The 20,778-nt window shown below is 47.1% G+C and overlaps 1 protein-coding gene across 1 annotated transcript; it reads left to right on the top strand.

Moving 5' to 3' along the window:
• The first annotated feature begins 3,024 nt into the window (after positions 1-3,024).
• Smim20 (small integral membrane protein 20) lies at positions 3,025-14,189 on the top strand. Its single transcript, XM_021644309.2, has 3 exons — positions 3,025-3,263; positions 13,006-13,062; positions 13,784-14,189. Exons 1-3 carry the CDS (start codon positions 3,149-3,151, stop codon positions 13,819-13,821), a joined length of 210 nt encoding a protein of 69 aa, XP_021499984.1. The 5' UTR covers positions 3,025-3,148; the 3' UTR covers positions 13,822-14,189.
• The last annotated feature ends 6,589 nt before the right edge of the window (positions 14,190-20,778 follow it).

The following is a 20,778-nucleotide window of genomic DNA, read 5'->3' as shown; positions in this document are numbered from 1 at the left end:
GGGAGAGTGGTGTTTTTCTCAGAAATGGGAGAATGCTGAAATCGAAGAGATGAACCCGCATTTTCAGAACCGGAAAATATAACTGTGGTCTGGGAACAACTCTAACACTCCACAAAAGGCACAGGTGGCTTTCTAGCTTCATTTCTGTTGAGACAATCATCCTGACCAAAAAAATAAGCAGCTCATGGAAGAAAGGGTTAATTTCAGTTTATAATTTTAGGTTACAGTTCATCATTGTAGGGAAATCAAGGCAGGAATTCAAGCAGCCGGTCAGACTACTTCCACAGCCAAGAGCAGAGGGAAACAGATTCACCAATGTTACCAGCTACTTCTAGCTTTCTCCTGTGTTCAGGACCCACTCCCTAGGGAATGCTGCTGCCCAAAGAGGGCTGGGACTTCCTGCCTCAATTAAAAAGCAAGACAATCCACAGACGTGCATAAAGGCCAATCTGATCCAGGAAATCCTCACCCAGGCTCTCTTCTCAGGTGGTTCTAGGTTGTGACAAGCTGACGTTTAAAATGAACCGTCACAGGTAGGGAAATCACTGCTGCTCAACTAATGCCTTTAGAGTAGCGTGAAGGGGACAGAGACGCCAGGATTCATTTGCTTCTTTGTTCATCTGCCACAGCTTCCTGTTCTTGCCTTGGAGGTGGCTCCGGGTACCTCACCAGGATGGCTCATTCTTTCAATACCTTGCATCTCATTGCCAGAGTCCTGTGGGTGGCTGGCTGGCTATCCTGTCATGCTGATTTCCAAGAAGTCAGTCCTCAGTCAGAGTGCATAAACCATCAAACTCACTCTTTCCTTGCACCTTAGAATATCTGAAACAAGAGGAATCTAATGCATGGACATTTCATCTGGGATTCCTGTTGTAAAAGATAATCCCCAAGGGTTGGGAACATAGTGCCGTAAATAAAATGCTTGCCTTGCAAACATGAAGATCCAAGTTTGATCCCCAGGATTTGTGTAATAATGCCGAGTGTGGGAGCGTTCACTTATAAGCCCAGGACTCGGAAGGTAGGATCAAGAATGTTTGGGGCTCACGGACCTTTCAGTCTAGCCTAACTCCTGAGCGCCAGGCCAGTGAGAGACCCTGTCTCAAAGGAGGTGGGTGACATCACTGAGCAAGGCACCTCCATAGGCAGGCATGTTGCCACACACACTCACATACAAGGCTTCAACACCAGCTGGCTTCTGTGAGCAGGGCCTTCACCGGCTCATGGCACCAATCTGAGAGCAGATGCTGTCTGGGCGATGCTTGGGTCCAATTCAACATCAACACACAGTTTCTCTCCTGCAGTACTAACCTTGGCCTCAGTCCCTTTCCCCATACCTCCAGCGCCTCATTCCCTCACGTTCAAATCCATTTTCCAGTAGAGCTGAGACAGCACGATTGGCCTAACCTGGGTCACGTGACCAGGTGGACGCTCAAGTCCTAGGCCAGTCAATCCATGATGAAAGAGCCTTGGTCGGCTTGGGGGTGCGCTCAACTGTCAGAGACGGGAAGAATCAGGATGACAGGAGGATCCACTCATTTGTCAAGAGTGGGAGAGGAGCTATTCCCCAAAGACATTTAGAGATGGCTCCCTGGCTGTTAAGATAACAAGTGCACACTACTGGTGATCTTCCACGTTGTGTTTAACGTGTGTTTCATGTGTCACACGTTCCGTCTTTGCTGTGCAGTCTTGTCTCCTTACCCAACAAGTTCCTAAGGGGCGGACACCTTGCTGCACAGTCATTTGTCTTCCTCCTTGTACTTCTGTTGCCTGAGGGACCGCATCACTCATCGGCAACAGGCAGCATCCAGGATCAGTTATTTTCATGTATTTGTTCTGTGGCAGGATCCTGGAGAGCAGAGGTCATGTCTTATTCATCTTGTGTCCCCCTTAGCACTTTGCCTGCTGTTTGGGGGCATAGCAAGATAGTCCATAAATCTGCTGACAGATTGAACGACTGATTTATATGCTGCTAGAGCCAGAGGTAGATGAAATCTTGATTCAACTACAAAACTACAGAGAAAAAGACCTGTGTTCACTGCATCATTTCCGAGAGATTGCGAATCTCCTCTGGACTAAATAACGTTGCTGAGGTCAAGATAAATATGCTCTGCGCAGCCCAGCCTCAGCTGCTGGTGTCATATTTCTAGGGGATTAGGAGAAGGCCCAAGCAACGCTGGTTTTAGCTGCCCAACCCCCTGAAGAGATCCTATCTTCTAACCCAGGCTCTGTAAAGGGCGACAGGTGCAGAGATGGAGGAAGGCGATGGGATGAGGGAGCAGGTGTCAGTCTTCAGAGGCTCTGCCCCAGGCAAAGAGTCAGGACCCAGGGGACCAGGACTCCGTGCTGTTCCGGGTCTTAATAGTTTTTGTTTGCAGTTCTCTGTTGGTTTTGGGAATCCCTATTTCCTGGAACCCCTGTAAAATTCCCTCACAACCCGGCACACACAACAAGGAGAGAGGAGAGGATGAAAAATAACGATCACTTTAGATGTTTAAACACAGTCCATGAAGGCTGTCTTGGTTCAGAAGACTCAGTAGCTCATTTTGCAAATGCTTTGCAAACCATTCTGGACCAGGCCATTTGTCCCTTTGTGGCTCATGCCCACAAATAGCTTTCAAAGAGGGAGGTCCAGTGACTGGCCCAAAATCTCTCAGAGGTTTCTAGCAGACAGTCACCTAATGTCAAATTAATGAAGCCAAAGGATGAAAACGTGTGGTTGGAAATAGAAGAGTAAAACAGGAGGGTGGTAGTTGGAGCAGAGGAGGAAGAAACCAGGCCTGGGGCAAGTAAGGGGTCAAAAAGAAGCAACGGGAAAGGAGCGTGGCCAAAGGTAGGTCTGCACTGACCACCAGCGGCCCTTCTGACACGCCGGCAGCCGAAGGGCAAGGAAGAGGGAGCTTGGTTTGAGGCCACGTCCCAAACTCCTTGCTCTTCCTAGAGGCCCCGCCCTCAAACTCCCCCGCCCCGCCTCCCGCGCGGTGTCTTCGCGCGTAGGCCCCACCCCTGAGCCCAGAGACTCCGCCCCGCACTCAAGTTCCGGAAGTGGAGGCTGCTCCGCCTCTTCCGAGCCAGGTCGCGACCTTGAGGCCAGGAGTCGGATTTCTGAGCGTGCCGGGCTACCGCGGGCCCTGCAGCCCCCTCTCTCACCATGGTCGCGTCCCGGAACCTGCGCACGGCGCTCATATTCGGCGGCTTCATCTCCATGGTCGGCGCCGCCTTCTACCCCATCTACTTCCGGCCCCTTATGCGGCTGGAGGAATACCGTGAGTGACCTGTGACCCTGCCCGGTCCCAGCGCTACCGGGACGCCCTCAAAGTCCCTACCCTATCTGTTCGAGGAATACGGAGGAAGGAGCTGGACTTAGGAGTGAGCCCAACCGGGTTCCAGGCTCGCCCTGTGCAGCCCGGTGACCTTGGGCAAGTGGCCCCACCTCTGACTTTCAGTGTTCAGTCGCTAAATATATATCCGCACTATCAGCAACAGAACTGTGGAGCATCTTGGGGGTCACAGAAGTGTTGATATATGTATGAAAGTAGCCTGCACGCAGCAGGTCGACCGTAAACACTGGTTCCCACACACAGTTAATATGTACTGAATGTTTATTTAATATGTGTCATATACTGTTAGGCATATACTGGATCGTTGAATTTGCACAGCCTTCCCGTGAGGTAGATGTTACTGCCATTTTACAGATGGGGGTCACACAGTAAGTGATGAGGGAAATGTTCCAACCCAGACTTCTGTCTCCAGAACCCCCCTCCATCCAGCCGAGGAGGCAGAGGAGAGCCTTGATCATCCTGAGTTGAAAGGTGTTTTTATTGCGCATGGTTTCCATCCCCTAAAATGTCTTGAAGCGGAAATATTTCAAAGCTAAACTGTTAACCTGGGTTTTTTAGTTTTTCCTCAAATCGTTTTTCAGATTCTGCTGGTTTCCTTCATTTTAAGCTGGTTGCTCACATGACAATGGCGAATGTCCGGGGAGTCATTTTCCTCCTTAATCATTCAGGTCCTATCATTCTAAAAGCCAAACTCTCCTTCCTGGAGACCTATACCTCAGCAAGGATTAGCACTTTGATACATCTGAAACCATCTGTCAGAGAGGAGAGATGAGGCATTAGAGGATCATTTTGTTCTCCAGGAAACCTGAATCATCTTGAAGATGGAAGAGGGCCAGCCCAGCCCCCAGGGGATATTAGCTGAGGCTGAAGCCTGGCGATTTGAAGTTTCATGTAAATGCTCTGCCCTTCGCCAGTGCTATAGCATTTGGTTTCTGAAGGCAGAACATTTTAAAATACACACACGAATCCCTGCCAGCTTCTCATCCGCTCAGACTGAGATGGCCTCTGTGCTCCTGACTTAAAGTCCTCCAGCATGCGGCATGCATAAGGTCCTGCAGAATTTGTTTCCATCCTTTCGATCACCAGATCCCTGACCCAGGCTGGTTTATGACAGCTTCTGGAGTTGGACTTGAGATGGAAGGTCTGCTGCAGGTTCCCTTAGAAAAATGCCAATTTTGAGGACAGGAGTGTAGTTCTTAGCTAGTGTGCTGTGACCTCGCTCTGGAGATGGTTTTGCATTGTCACAGCTAAGGGAGAGAAGGGGAGGCGAGGGGGCTGTTAGTAGCTACCAGAGAGGAGCCGGGGTAAATTTTCCACAGTGCACAGAAGTCAGCTGTGAGGTAGCATCGAAGAGTTAGGGCCGCCCTGCTGGTAATCAGCCAGTCCAGAGGACTCATGCCCTGTATTTCTACACGTCTTCCAGGACAACGTAGCGTTAGGCAGGCAGGTCAGGCCCTAAGGCTGTCTACATACCTTTTCACTTATTCTGATTAATTTGGCCAACTTTAATCAAAAGTCATAACTAAATCTTTCAAAAAGTAAATAATACTAAACAGCTCATTTTTATCAAAAGTCTGTTTGTTGTTTCCCACTTTCTAAGCACTTCAACTACTAAGCCATTTAGTGTTCATGATAACTTTGTGGTAGCTGTTGCTTGAGTAATCTATAGGCAGGGTTTTTCATCACTCTCAACTTTACCTGCTCCCTGGCTGTTCCCTGGTGCTGTTCACTGGACTGAATTTACAGGTTTGGGGTGGCTTAAGTGAAGTATTACTTGTAGAAATTCCTAGTATAGTCTCATGTTAGGGACACTTGTAAAAGGAGGGCTTTGGTGAGGAATGAGATGTAAGCCGTGAGTGCCTAGGGCTGTGCCTAGGGCTGGCTGGCCTGGCGGTAAGCGTGTCCAGCTGGCTCAGTGTATGCTCAGGAACAGGGAGCCTGCTGTGTAGGTGAGCTTCTCAGTGCACTCACATTTTAATGTTTACAGTGGTTAACTGCTTCCCTTTCTTACACTCACAACCCAGATTGTAGCTGTCACTAGTGTCGGTGCAGTTTAGATGCATATACAGGATGGCCCCAGCACCACGTGTACTTGTGTACAGTATTAGCCCAGCGTGCTCCCTGCTCCTTTAGTCACCATCTCTTCATCATTCCCACCTGCCGCTCATGCCTTTCTCTGTGCGTTATTTTTTCTTTCCTTCCCTCCTTCCTTCTCTCTCCCTTCCTTCCTTCCTTCCTTTCTTCCTTCCTTCCTTCCTTCCTTCCTTCCTTCCTTCCTTCCTTCCTTCTTTCATTTTTAGAGCCTTAAAAGAAAATGTATTCTTTTCTCCTTTTAAAGTTTAAAAGAAACGTGTGTTGTTGAGGGGTGCACATACCAGAGCTTATGTGCAGTGATCAGAGGACAACCTCTCAGAGTCGTTTCTCATCACCTGCTTTAACACGGTTGTGGGGGATGAATTCAGGTCATTGATTGGGCTTGCTTGGCAAGTGCTCTGCTGGCTGAGCCATCTTGCTAGCCCCAGTTGAATACACCTGGTACTACTTATTTGGTGAATTTGTAATGGGAAACTGTTGCGGTTTGTTAGGAAATGTGGAGCCCTCCGGGTCTTTGGCATTGGTCCTGCCATTTGTCCTTCAAGTGCAGTCATCAGGCTTGCTTAATTAAAACCCTGCAGTTACCCCACTGCTATGCTCAAAGTTCAGGCAGTGGACGTTATTGAAGTATTTTAACAAGGTGACCAGATTCACTGTATGTCAGCTTCAGTACCACTGTGGGGAAGAGGGACCTGAAGGGAGAGAAAAAGGCAGAAAGATTGGTACTGAAAGTGTTTTGTTGTTGTTGTTTGGTGTAGTTTTGTGGCCCAGGAAATAGTACCCAGCCTGTAGCAGAACACTTCAGGGACTAGAGAACTAGTACACGGGGACTTATGACTGATGAGTTCTGTCTTAGTCAGTGTTCTATCACTGTGAAGAAACCTGAGGACCAAGGCAGCTCTTATAAAAGGAAGCATTTAATTGGGCTTGATGACATTTCAGAGGTTTAATTCCTTTCCATCTTGGCGGGGAGCATGGCAGCTCACAGGCAGATGTGGTGCTGGAGAAGTAGCTGAGAGTTTGAGCCACAGATGTAAAACAGCAGCAGGAAGAGAAAGCCGCTGGGTCTGGGCTTGGACTTTTGAAATCTCAAAGGCCTCCCCTAGTGACACACTTCCTCCAAAAAGGCCACACCTACTCCAACAAGGCCACACCAAATCCTTTCAAATAGTGCCACTCTCTGGTGACCAAGTGCTGAAATACATGAGCCCATGGGGGGCTTTCTTATTCAAATCACCACAAGCCTGAAGGCTGAGGGAGAGTGGCTCCTCTCTCCCTGACTTCAGCAACTGGGAAGGTAGTTGTGATGGTGGCAGCTGATTGGAAGGCATCATTTTGAGGGATGAGGATAGGTACCATTTTGGACAGCTGGAAGGTTAGGTACCAGTGTGCTTCTAGAGGTTGCCCAGAACAATCCCAGTCTGGAGTGGGGTGAGGCCACCAGCAGTATGCATTGCGGCCAGTCAGCTCAGTAGGTTGGGCATCTGGCTAGTGAGCCAAGCTGGGAAGACATAGTGCCCAGAACACCAGCATGTGAAGGGCTGATAAGTGGTCATCAGAGTAAAGGTCCTCAAAGGAAGCCTCAGGAGGAGTGGGCATAGAGAGGCTCAAAGTTAAGAGAGCCCAATAGCATCCAGAAAACAGCTCCTCAGGGATAGGGTGTGGCCCTAGGTTAGGTTGCTTGGAAATAGAGATAAGTGAAAGTATCCATTAGACTTACGAAAAAGATGCTATAAACTGTTGGTCAGTGGTGGTTTGAGCAAGAAGATTGCAGCAGATTAAAGAGTAAGCGAGCGGTCTGTTAGATGGATATTTAAATATGCCTGTCTGTTGGTAGGAATATGGCAACCTTTGAAGTAGGCCAGGGGACTAAGGAGTTTTGCTTTCAGTTAGAGACAGGAGGCGTGGGAATACTTGGAGAGACCAGACAGGCTAAGGTACTGATGAGAGAACAGCCTGTAGAGGGAGGTGACATGGGCTCCTGAGTTCAGGCAGACACAGCCTTCGAATGGCAAGTTGTGGGCATTGTAGGTGGCAGCTTCTGCCAACTGACACAGGACGGCAAGCTCTCCTCTGTAAATGAAGTTCATTCTCCAAGTGTTATCTACCAACTGCCCAGAGTCCTTTTGCTTTCCTTGCCTCTGATGGGGTTGACAAGATGGCTCATCAGGCATTTACTGCCAAGCCTGATGACCCCAGTTCCTGGATGCTCTATGGTAGAAAGAGTGAACTGTACAGTTACCCTCTCCCCGCCACCTTTGTGCCTTTATTGGGTCTACTGTTGCAGTACAGGAGAGTGTCCTCCGGCCAGGTCACAAAGTACCACATCCTGTCATCAAGAAGGGAGTATTGGCACCAGTCACAGCAGCCCTTCACAAGGACAGAGAACGCTGCTCCCACCAATTGTGCTGGTGTCTTTTGCCTAGTCACAGCAATCCCTCTTTGAGGCAAACGGGATGATTGCAGGCTCATCTAGATTTCAATAACTGTTGTGATGGCAGCAAGTCCAGCGCAAGCTGTTTGAAATGGTCATGGCAGAGCATGTCTTCAGAAGCTGGGATTTTCCTTTGGCAGCAAGCAGCTGTGATTTCTTTTTCAGGATAACCGTGGAGTGCTCAAAAGTGCCAGTGTGACATGAGCACAGTCTGGCTGGCTGCTTGGCTGATAGTCCTCAAGGCAGCCAGGACTTCAGGAAGGGACCCAACAGCTTTCAGTTAGAGAACCGTCCTAGCTTATTCGTGGGGAGAATAACTATCAGATGGGATGCTTACGAGAAGGACTTTGTATTGATACAATAGTGATTGCAGTAGCACGGGGAGAGATGGTTCTCCTCGTGTCCTGACATGAACAGCACCTCCTTGACTGCTCCTTCCTGGCTTCTGTGACTGTCCCTCCACCTGAGCTGGCTTACTGCTTTGCTTCTGCCTCTCAGCTGCTTCTTAATCCCTCCTCACATCTGACCGCCCTGTGTACACCGATTTGGTTGGTCCAAGGAGTGGACCACAGCTCTTAGGGGCCCGCGCCATGTAGAGTCCCAAGTGTCAGGTCCCTCATGGCCAGCCTGCATGTGGGGAGTATAGGGCTGGGGAGGTTCCATGATCTCTGCTCCAGTAGGATGAGCCCACGGGGGGGGGTGCAGGAGTGAGAAGGAAGACTGCCCTGTCAAACAGAGTGAAGGAGAGCCCTGTGATAGCTAAGTAGCAGGCCACTGTGACAAGTGTGTCTTGGTGCACTTCATCTTGATATTCAGCATGATCTTTAGCTCTCTCACTGACTCATCAAGACTTGAGTAACTGCTGAGTGGAGTGAGTACAAGGTCAGTCCATCCATGATGGCTCAAGTCCTGTTTTGACTCCTGGGAGGTGGCAGTTAGCCTTGGGGTCTCGATCTGAAGCGAGGGGTTTAGATACAGCTACGTTGGGCTTCTGGAGGGAGCCCAGGCATCGCATTTCCCTTCTTGCTGCCAGTGGGGTTTGTCTGAAGATGTAAGGGATCATCACTTGAAGCCTGATTATGTCTTTATGTCCAAATCTGAGTCTGGCTCTTTAAAAATAGCATGTATTTCAGGCATCAAACTCAAATGGTGAAATGGGATAGAGTGAGAGCAGTTTTTTGGTTTTTGGTTTGTTTTTTTTTTTTTAATCTTGATATTTCCCAGTTTTAGTTAGAGGTACAGAAAATGAAAATCATGTTTGTTTGTTTGTTTTACCAAAGATCCCAGAACTTATTAATTCCTGACAATTAGGTGCCTTATCTGGTGTCATTCTGCCTATTAGTTGCTGGGTAGACACCAGATCCTGATTCCCTAACCTTGTCCACCTGCCCTGTCAGGATGCCTATAAGAGTGAAGCTGCAGGCAGCAGGGTGAATGGTTACATGGGTGAGTGGGAGGAGAACTGATTCTCCTGCATCTCTCCTGTATTCTTTCTGCTGTCCCTCGCTGCCCCCAAATGAAACTGTGTTGTCTATCTGGAAGAACAAGATTACCAGAAACCACTTGATGTGCACAATGCCTTTCTTCTGAGGGCATTTCCCCTATTACATGCCAGGTGCTTGGAATATGCTTTTCACCCCATTCACCATGTAATGGAGCAGAATGCAGAGACAGGCTGAAGCCCTGTGTCCTAGCTGGCATTTCAAGGCTTCCTGTATTGAGCCAGGTTTTGATGAGTTGTGCAGACATGTTTGCAATGCAGAGAGCAGTGATTGAAGTGACTGCTAGCTGCTTCAGCTAGCCAGCTCAGGTGAGCTGCAGCAGTGACGTGGCTTCTGCCACACCAACAGTTCCTCTCAGTTGGTACCTTTGGTCTCCACAGCTGTTTCACACCATTGTACTGTCCCTCAGCCAGCTGCTTCACACCTGCTCGTCCTTGTCCTGGGCCCAGCCCCTGCCAGCTGCTTCACATCTGCTACTACAGCTGCGTCCTCTCCTCAGTCTGAGTTTCAGTCACCATTCTGTCCCTGTGCCCTCTTGGATTTATGACCATTCTTGGTCACTGCCTCCTACTTGGGGTTTGTGTCCCCTGGCTTCTGGTTCCCAGCTGCTCCAGCGCTCACTGGGTTCTGGACTCTCCTTTAGGCGGCCTTCAGAGCCTAGTCAGCAGGAGCAAAATGGGAGTGCCGAGGAAGTACCCAAGTCTGCCCAGCTATTTTTAAACAGGTGATGCTTGAAGCAGCCGTCCGGGAATCGTCACATGTTGTTGGACTTTCTTGTCTGGCTGTTGTGCAGTTGCACTTTTTTTTTTTTTTTTTTTTTTTTTTCAATTAAGAAGCTGTGGCAGAAAAGATCCAAGGGACATAAATCCTTTGTCCTTCACCCAGATTTGCTGGTGGTTAACAGACATCACCTTTGCTTTCCTTCCTTACAGAGAATACAGACACCTAGTTTGCACTCATCGCCATTATTTTGCTGAGCCATTTGAGGGTGGGTTGACGACATTATGCGCTTTTATTCCTAAGCACCCGAGCCTGTTTTTGCTAAGAACAAGGCCTTTCTTTTACCTAATCACAGTACAGTCAAGAACTCAGGAAATTTCATATTGATACAACAGAGCTGTCTGGCATGGAGATTGTGTCCACATGTGGCCATTTGTCCCAATTAAGCCAATTAAGTTGTGAGTTGCCTTTTCTTCAAGTGCTGGTTGTGGGAGGGGAGGGGGAGGTAGATGAGGCCTGCCTTTTCTCGGCAGTTTATCCACTGGTGGTCACTAGAGCACCCTCAGAAAAGCAGCTGGGAGTCTGACAGGAAGCTTGCTTTCAGGTTCTGCGTTTGTGTGGTGGTCAGTGTTAAATACAGCACAGGCTGCACAGCAGACTTACTTCCCACTGCAACCCCTGGCTCATTCTCAGCCTTCAGTCAGGCAGACTCTTCTGCCATCCAAAGTCAGCCTACCTGTATGCATAAACAGCTTTAATAGTGCCGGGTGGCCCTTTGACTAGAGAGACCTCTCCGCAATTAACACTACAAATCAAACCTCAGCCTTAGCACCAGGGGGCAGAGTTAGGCTTGCTGGGATACTGGAGTGGGTTTTAGGCATTTTAAGTGGAAACTTGCTCACAACTGAAGTCAGTAATTAGCTTATTTGTTCATGTAGCAAAAGCCTACTTCTGCCTCCACTGCTTTCCTGAAGTTCATAGATGTTTGCTGTTCCTCCAGTGACAACGAAATAGAAACCTGTCAACTTCATCAAGATGAACGCGCTAAATCCTGAGACACTGGTTTCTGTTTTCCCATTAGCAGATTCTTCATTCTCAGATGAAGTGTCTTTGTGTGGTCTCCTGAATCTCCATAAGACTGCTTTGGCCTCAGAGTGTTTATAAAACATTAATGGATCAGAGAAGCGAGTGAATTTAGATAGAAGCTAATACCCAGTTATCTCTTGACAGGAACTGGTTTAGCTTGCCTGTTCAGGCCAGGCCACCGAGGTGGCTCTTTCAGGACCCAGATTATGACAAGATTATAGCCTGCTTAGAACAAATCTCCAGCCTCTCTCCAACCTCATTAGCAATTAGCAAGAAGGTGCCAAGACGGGGCTTCCTCCCTCGCTGGGTTCTCCACTGCATGACAAGAGGTTGCGGCACAGTTAGGCATTCTGTCCCTGCCATCCATCTAGCAGCTTTGTCCCAGCAATGCCTGCCATCCTGCCAGCATCTTGGGCTCTGCAGCGGTACCTGCTTCTTTGAGAGTCTTTGCGAACCAGTTTGGTACATTAGGAGGGCCACGTTTCTTTTGTCTGTGCATCTAGAATGTGTCATAACGATTATTTTTCAAACTTAACTTCTTCCTGCTTTCACAATATCAGAGATATCTTAGGTCTGGAAAATTCTTATCTATTTTTGTTCCTAGCAAGATCCATGACACTGTGATGTTTTGCTGGCTGTCAGTAAATAAGCACAAGTTGGAGACATCCATGCTTTGATAGGGCTCAGGTATACAGAGTCTTCCACAATGAAAACCTCTGTGCTGTTAGGTGCCATTTGCCCCTTGACTTGGAGAAGGCCTGTTGCCATCTGCAGGTCCATACACCTGTGGGCCTTTACCTGCTAGTTTGAGAGAGGAGTTGGGATCTACCAGCCACTGTGCCTTGTCTTGCCCTTGCCCTTAGAATTAGCTGTCAAGATTCCCACCCACCTTCATTACCCTCATAAGGTTAGTATTGATAACACTATCAGGGAAGTCATGTAGGACTGACTTTCTGTTTCTATGCTCTAGAGAAGCAGATTCGCTATCAGTGTTGGCAGAACCCCATTTCTTGTACCTCCAGCAGGTTTATGAGGGTAGACATACTGGTCCTACAGCAAATAAGAGCTGAGAGTGGCTGGAAAGAAGCAGTTGCTCTATTAAGACAAAGGTCTGATTAGTGCATTTAATCATTGCAGCTTAGGAGTCAACATCTTTTGGCACAAAGTCTTTATTCTAGAAAAGCTACCATTTGTCAAGACACTTAAGATAATAATTTGTTGTTGTCATAGGATTCAGGTTTCTTCTAAACCACTTATAGATGTGACAGAGAACTTGAAGCCCACACTCATAAAATGCTTGATTTCTCTTGGCTTCTACCTGTTGGACATCTCCAAGTGCCAGGCTTAGCTGCTGTAGCCACAGCGAGCTCACTAATTGGCACAGCACCTGCAATCAATTAGGGAAGCTTCAATTATTCAAACCAAAGCCACCCACCCAAAGATTAATTTTCTGCTCTATTTCCTATCAAAAACATAGCATATTTAGCTTGGAGTCCAGTTCTTCAGTGAAGTGTTTTTAGACATCGTTATCTTGATAACTGTGCCTATCCTTGCTTTGTGGCAGCCTGTCTCTTGTCATGCCACACCCACCAGCTCTTAAAACTGTTCTTTCTGTTGAGTTGTGTCCTTTCCAAAGATTACAGAAAAAAAAGATGTTTGAAGTGTGGCTCTTTTTACATCATGGGATCCAGCATCCCTAACTTAAAAGCTTTAAGTAATAATGTCCCTGAATTGAATCATACTCTTAAATATTGTGATTGGCCTGTGAAAATAGAAAAAAGCCCACACCTCCTTCCTAAAGAGTAATGAATTGTTGTGTTGTGTTTCTCAGAGAAGGAGCAGGCTGTAAATCGAGCTGGTATTGTCCAGGAAGATGTGCAGCCACCAGGTAAACTTTACAAAGTTCCGGACAGTCCCATCTGGGGCTCAGGGCCTAAGGCCATGCTCTGCTGTGGAGTCAGGGGGCTTGTTTTGTTTGTCGTTTCTCTTGGGAACCTGATCTTGCTAATTATTTTAGCAAGTTCTTGTCTTGTCAAGTCTAACCAAGACCTCATGCTAATATTTCAGTGTCCAGTACTTTTCACTAGGTTACTGGGCCCCTCTTTTGCACTTGGTAAATGGGCATAAAATGTAGTTAAATATACAGCAGATCACCTGCTTTACAGACTCCCATACCAAGCACCACCCTGTAAACAGCACCCTCATGGGGAGGGAGTGTGTTACAGGTGAGCTGTGCTCATTGATGAGGGATCCCGGTCTGACAGGGGTCCCCAAAGCTCCCCTCAGGGCTGAATAGGACATTCCATTAATCCAAGCTGGCTCAGAATGAGAGTTTTTCTAGCTTATTAACTCAACTTCTGCAATTTGGGGGTCCTAGGCCAGATCCATTTTTTCCTAGTTCCTAAGCCACTTAAAAACCCTCCCAGCTGCGTGGCTGCCAGGCACCTCTTTGCAGAGCTCCAGTGGCTGCTCTCACCCATTTCAGTGTCTCAGCCAAATGGAAATTGCATGGCTCAAGTTCCACATCATCTTGTTTGTTTGGGATCAAGGGGGTATGCTTAGACATTTAACAATGAATCCCGATGGGGTTTTTGTGTTTCTTTCCATAGGGTTGAAAGTGTGGTCCGATCCGTTTGGCAGGAAATGAGGCTGTCAGCAAGTCTGATGAGGAAAATGGACATCTTCATCCCGTGCGCTGTGCAGTGGGACAATAGATTGCTCGCTGCGGCAGCAGGGCTGGCGAAGGAACTCTTTCTGCTGCCAGCGAGAGCCCCTGTGATAGAAACTGTGCAAAGACAGTGCTTCCCTTAAGTCCCCGGAGAACCTGAACAGATGACACCATCAGGAAGTGCCTTGTGGCTCCATTGACTTTGCCAGCCTGCAGGGCTCTTTGTGGAAGATCTGCTGCTCATGCAGTCTTTTTTACTTCCAAGCTGTGATGGGAACACAAGCAACCCGTGGGCTCAAGGTGCACGGCTGCTTTGCCACCTTCTGAATAAACGATTTTAATGCAAACTGCCGTGCCACGCTGCCTCACTGAGCCCTTTGAGAATCTTCCACCTGATAAAACTATTTGTCACTGTTTAAGAATACACTGCTCAGCTTAACCGTCTCATTGAAAGTCACCCTATACCACGAACAATGGAATCATGGTTGAGCCTGCCAGCAGCAAGGCTTTGGATATTAAAGTGGTTTCTCTTAGTTTGCTGCTATGCACAGCTTTGTACTGTGTGTGTGTTTTGTTTAGATGGGGGGGGCTTGCCTTGTTTTTGGTTTTTTGAGTCAGGGTCTATCAGACCATTCAAACCTTGGATTCGCAGAGATCCACCTGCCATTGGCTGGTGGCATTTCTTGTAGACTGAATTCTGATGTGAAGAAGCAGTCCTGCTGTCTAGATCCTGTAGATACCCATGTAGAGTCATCTGTTCGTACGCAAGGTACACGCACACAGCACTCTCCGAGACAGCTGTTCTCTTAGGGTCCCAGAGAAAAACTGGCAAAATGAAGGTACAATATATAAAGGGGATATGTTAGAATGACTTACAGGGTGTGGTCCAGCTAAAAAATCAGTGGCTGTCTACCAACGGGAAGTCCAAGAATCCAAGAGTTGTTCAGTCCGTGAGGCTGGCAATCTCAGCTGGTTTTCAGTGTCCACCAGAATCTGGAAGAAGTAGCCTCGAATGCCAGTGAGAGCAATGGCAGGCAGGCGAAGCACGCAGACTTCCTCATAGGTTCCTCATAGAGGCTGCTCCCCAAGAAGGTGTGGCCCAGATCACAGATGGATTTTACCACCTCACAAGATCCGGATGAAAGGTGGCTCTCCCACTTCACATGGTTTAATTAAGAACAATTCCGCACAGGTGTACCCAGCCGCTTGGGTCTTAGTTAATTCCAAATGTCAGGTTGGCAACCAAGAATAGCCAGCACGGCTATTAATGGAATTTTCCGCCAGGTTCCTCACCAGGAGCTGCAGCAGTGACAGTCAGCCACAGTTTCCTCTTCATTTTCTTCCGCCTTTGCGTCCTTGTCTTTCTTTTTTTTCCTGTGTCTTTTTTCCTCCTTCCTCTCCTCTCTTTTCCTTTGATTCTTTCATTTCCTGAGCTCTGCCTACCTAGCCTCCCTGTAGATGACTTGGTACTGAAGAACTGGTCTGTTTCTTAGCAGAAAGCCTTGTGTGTTCTCATGAGGTGCTTGGTGGCATAATTTCATAATTGTGTACTTGGCATTTTCTTAGCACGCTGCTGTCCCAATTATGTAATGACTGGCAAACAAATAAGATTGATAGCTCTAAAACCAAAGTCATCATTTTTGGGAGACATCTAATTGACTCAGTTAACAACCCAACTGAGGAGGCTGACTAATTAGGGGTGCATTTGCCTACTGTTTTCCTTGCAGGGTTCACCAAGAAGTTATGTAATTTTAAGTCAAATCGTGCAGATGATCAATTGAGCCTTATGACTGAGGCTAGCATATGTGTTTGGGAGGGCTTTCAGGCAAAGGGATTGAGTTTGGGAAAGGACTGTGAGGGCTGACCCAGTGTGTTTCATTTGTCCTGGGCCTGCCTCTCCCTGCCCTCACTCTACCTTTTTGCAATGATAGGAGAACTGTACATCCTCAGTCACCCGGATGCTTACAGGAGGAGCCCTCCGCACACACACAAGACCTGCCATTGAGTGGTGAGAGGTGGCCTGGTGAGGCCAGACGGAGGCCGTCAGAATCCAGGAGTTCTGACGCGCGCCCCTCCAAGGGCAGGATAGAGGCTTCGCTTACAGGAGGCAGCTTAGGTGCTTTAGGAAACAGGTCTGCTATTGATTAGATACACTGCATTCTAATTTGGTGAGTTCTCAAGGAGGGTAATCATTCCCAAGTGCTTTGAATGGCAGCGCTTCCTACTGTTGTCTTTCTGGGACTAGAGACTTCCCCTGGAGGGGGAAATCAGATCATGGCTTCTTAAACCTTTTGCTCTCAGGATACCTACACTTTAAAACACGCTCTCTCGGGGCTACTAAGGTGACTCCAGGAAGAGCGTGGAGCTGCAGGCCTGAGAACAAAGCTTGACTTCCCAGCAGCTGGGGAGAAAGCTAAGCAAACCTACGCAGGTCTCTAACCCCAGTCTGAGCAGGTGTGAAGACAGGCAGACGCTAAGAGTTTGCCAGGCAGCAGGCCTAGCTAAAACTGTTCCCCTCAGGGCTGTAAGTGGGAGAGCAAGGAGAGGGTGCCCAAGAGCCTTTGGCCTCTGCGTGGGCGCTCACTCACCATAACACATTCTTTAAAACTCCAAAAGTGCAGGCATGGTGGCGCACATCTTAACCCAGCATTTAGGGAGGCAGAGGCAGGCTGATCTCTGAGTTTGAGGTGAGCCTGGTCTACAAAGCCAGTCCAGGACAGCCAACCCTACGCAGGGAAACCCCTGTCTCTGTGACTACAAAAACAAACAAAAAACAAAGCCTAGAAAAATCACTATTAAAAAAAAAAACAAACTCCAAATTGTGTTCATGTGAATTATAGAAATGTACTGTATTATAATCTTAAAAAATTAATAATTACATGATTCTTAAAAAATTAATAATTACATGATTTTTTTAAAATGTCAATTACAAGATTATATAGGTTAATAGGCTGTTGTATGAAAAATTTTATTTTTTGAAACAAATTTCTGAAACTGGGGAAACAGTTTGGTCGGTAAGATTGTTTGTTATGCAAGCATGAGGACCTGAGCTCAAATCCGCAGCAGCCACGTGAAAGGCTAGGTATGGCCGCAGCATGCACCTGTAACTTCAGCACTGTGAGGGAAAGAGACCGGAAAACCTCTGCCAATGGCCTCTGACCAGTCAAGCTCCAGGTTCAACGAGAGACCCTGTCAGGAGAATAAGATGCAAGGAGAGAGCAAGACAACCAGAACCCTGTACGGCTTGTTGTGGAAGGGATATTAGATTCTAGGGGGCTTCTCTGCCCCAGCTAGTTTCCAAATAATAAAGACAGAGACCTTCGAGATTTATAAAAGCTTTAAGGCACAATGACTGAGCCTCTACGCGATGTTGCTATTTTCCAGCTACACACCCCAAGTTACTTGTCATAATTGTTCCTGCCTCAGTTGCTTGTGTTCCATCAGGCCAGTGCTCATGGTCCATACTGCACCATGGCGACTTCCTTCTCTTCAGCTTTCTCTCCTGCTTCTTTCTATAGAGGATATACAAAACTGCAGTTGTCACTGGAAAAAAACTATTTGATAAGCAAACCAAACTTAAATGGAATCTAAGTGTACTGTCATTGTGACTTCCTCCATTTTTTTTTTAACATAGATGGTAGCTCCCCTCGCTTAGCTCGGTCTAGAAGGCTACTGGCTCCCTAGTTCCACCTCTGGCCCCCTGGGCTTTAGGTCTTTATCTTCAGGCACTGGGAGCCAGTCTTACCCACCTCGGCTCTGGGTGGCTGAGTCCCCCTCCCTCACATACCCAAACTGGGTTGGGGCCTCCAGGATATTTTTCCTCATCTTCCTAGCAGCTCTAGTTTGAAAGTGCTGGTATGTTCTTGGCACTTTTCTTAAGGAGGCAGTGCACCTTTATCCGAGAATTTTCTAATCTAAGCTTAGGTTTTACGTAAGTTCTTGCCCAAGTGAAGGGATATTAGACTCTAGAAGAAAGAGACTAAGAAATGGATTGCTGGATTGGAGACCACAGAACAGAAATAGAATGTAAAAAATAGTTCCAGATGAAAAAAGTCCACCGGTGCTTGAAGAAATAGCAAAATGGCAGTCCATGGAGATACTGGATATACAGGCTTCAGCTATAGGCCAATATGGGCAAACTAGGTCTGTATGTTTACCATCAAAGCTCAATTACTAGATGAAGGTCTACATGCAAAATTAGAAATGCAGATCCTGTTTGGTGTTGCCTTGGAACAAGTCATGTAATGGCTTGTGTACTTCATGTTACAGAGTTTAGAGAGCTAAAATATGTGCACCACGTGACAGGTTCAAATTCAGAACTCCAATAGGCTTTTGCCTTAAATTCTGAGGTTACACGTTTGTGAGAAGTGATGACTGTTTTGGGACAGAAGGGGGACAAGGAATATCCCAAGGGTAGATTAAATGGTACTTTATTGACTTCAGGTTTTTAAAAATCAGTGAAACAGGTAGCACAACTATTAAAAAGCATTGGATTTTAGAAAGGATTGCTCAGTTAGATAAGCCTATAGAAGTCCTAATTCCAAAATGGAAGAAAGAAGGTATGTTGTGTTGGGAGAGATCAGAATAGGACAGACTTAGAGAAAGAGGAGAGGAGAAGCCGGAGAAGAAGGAAGTCATCATGGGGCAGTACGGACCATGAGCACATGGCCATGAGGGCTGGCTTGATGGAACAGAAGCAGCCAAGGCAGGAACAATTATCACAAGTAACTTGGGTTGTATAGCTAGCAAATAGTAAAATCGCGCAGAGGGTTGATATCTGCTCAGTCATTGTGCCTTAAAGCTTTTATAAATCTCAAAGGTCTCTGTTTTTATTATTTGGGAACCAGCTGGGGTAGAGAAGCCCTCTAGAGTCTAATATGCCTTCCACAACAACGGCTTCCATCTGTACTTGTGTGCACCCACACATATTCTGAATACACACGCCACATACCACATAAATGCTTGCAAATATCTGTAACAACAGAAGACCCCTGCACTCTCTATATTGGATCTGCTGTATTCTCTCTCAATCCTCAGGACAGCATGGGAGGTGAAATGTCCCCAGGAAGGTTTTGAGTTCCTGCTCCACGGGCAAGCCTTCTGAGGATTGTGTAATTGAATCTCATCCATTGCCTCAGCTGGTCAGCTATCCTGAATGTGTTTTGCTTTGTTGGAGAAGGTTGTAACGGGAGGGGAGAAGCTGAAAGCATACTCGCTGTTGCTGGCATAAAGAAAGCTCTCTCCATTCTTTTCAAATGCCCAGCAGTACCTTCTGCAGGTTGACTTGGATCTACAGTTTTAAACCCGCAGCCAGAAATGGCAGCACTGCTGAACAGCTGCTCAGCACTGTGAACACTGAAATGTACAACGTGACCATCCCTTCGGCTGATAGGAAGCTCAAACTCTGTGGCTATGCTCTCCAAGAGTTGCTTGTGGATGTTGGTCAGATGACTGGGGTTAAGAGCATGGGCTGCTCTTCCAGAGGGTGCACTTTGATTCCCAGCACCCACTGGGCACTCACAACCCTCTCTAAGTCCAGTCCAGGGGATCCGGTGCCCTCCTCTGGCCTCTGAGAGCACCAGCCATGAATGTGGTAAAAATCCATGCGACAAAACACTCATACACATAAATAAAACTTTAAAAGAAGTGCCTGTGAGCTTTTGGGTTGTATTTGGCCACTATGTTCACCTCATCCTGTTCTTGCTCCACTTACTCTCTTGCTGGCCTTCTCACTTTGGTCTCTGTCTTATACCATATGCTAAATCCTTCATTTAAAATGAGATGTGACATAGAAAATGTGTATTCAACTGAAAATGCTTAGTTAATAGAGGAGAGGAAGTGAAATTACAAAGATGAAAATAATACTTTTTGAAAATAAACTTTTTGAAATGTACCTTTCAAAAAGTTTAGACTTTGTAACAGCGGTGAAAACAGCCCTGAGGAGTACCTGGAATTCCAACACATGGCAAAGTGATAGAGCTGTGGTGTGGACAGAGCTCTGCATGCCAGGGTGCGCTTGCTTTGGATACAGATGTGTAAGGGGATGGCTACAGTATGGGATTTACCAGTCTGACACACCGGTGAATTCTCCCAGCTGTTGACACGGTACACATCTGTCAATACTGATGGATGGAATGGTCTGTTGAAAGAAGGAGTGAACAAATAGAGTACTAGTTACAGACATGGCCAGTGCTTACCCTTAGAAGTCAGGCAGACCAAGTGGGCTCCCTAGTAGAGGGAACAGGGACTGTTTCTGACATGAACTCAGTGGCTGGCTCTTTGACCACCCCCACCCCCTGAGGGAGGAGCAGCCTTGCTAGGCCACAGAGGAGGACATTGCAGCCAGTTCTGATGAGACCTGATAAATTAGGGTCAGATGGAAGGGGAGGAGGACCTCCCCTATCAGTGGTTTTAGAGAGGAGCAGGAAGGAGATGAGGGAGGGAGGGTGGGATTGGGAGAGAATGAGGGAGAGGGCTACAGCTGAGATACAAAGTGAATAAACTGAAATTAATATAAAAAATAAATTTAATTAAAAAAATAAAAAAGTCAGGCAGATTTTTTTTTTTTTTTAATTTGATTTAGGAGGAGCTGTGAAGAAATTTAAGCAGGAAGTTTCCTGTAGGCTTCAAAACAAAGCCAGGCTGTTCTCTCTAGAGCAGCCCTAATCAGAGTGGTTAGCAGTGTAGTTAGGTTGTTTGTTTCCTGCCCAGAATGAGCAACAGACACAGGGAGAGAGGAAAAAAGCATTTAGAATCACTTGAATGTGATGAAGACACACTTGTTTGCATCTGGCATCATTTGTGTTTTCATTTCTTCTGCAGTTTATTCCATTATTTTTTGCAAAGGCCCCCAGGAGAACAGGAGTTACCAATGGGCACAGAGCTAGGGCTGTGGGTCAGTTGGCAGAGTGCTCGTTTGGCATGCTGGAAGCCCTA

Source organism: Meriones unguiculatus, chromosome 12 (assembly GCF_030254825.1).
Source record: "Meriones unguiculatus strain TT.TT164.6M chromosome 12, Bangor_MerUng_6.1, whole genome shotgun sequence".
Classification (NCBI taxonomy): domain Eukaryota; kingdom Metazoa; phylum Chordata; class Mammalia; order Rodentia; family Muridae; genus Meriones; species Meriones unguiculatus.
Note: the sequence above shows the minus strand (reverse complement) of the source record. Positions and strands in the feature narration are given on the sequence as shown.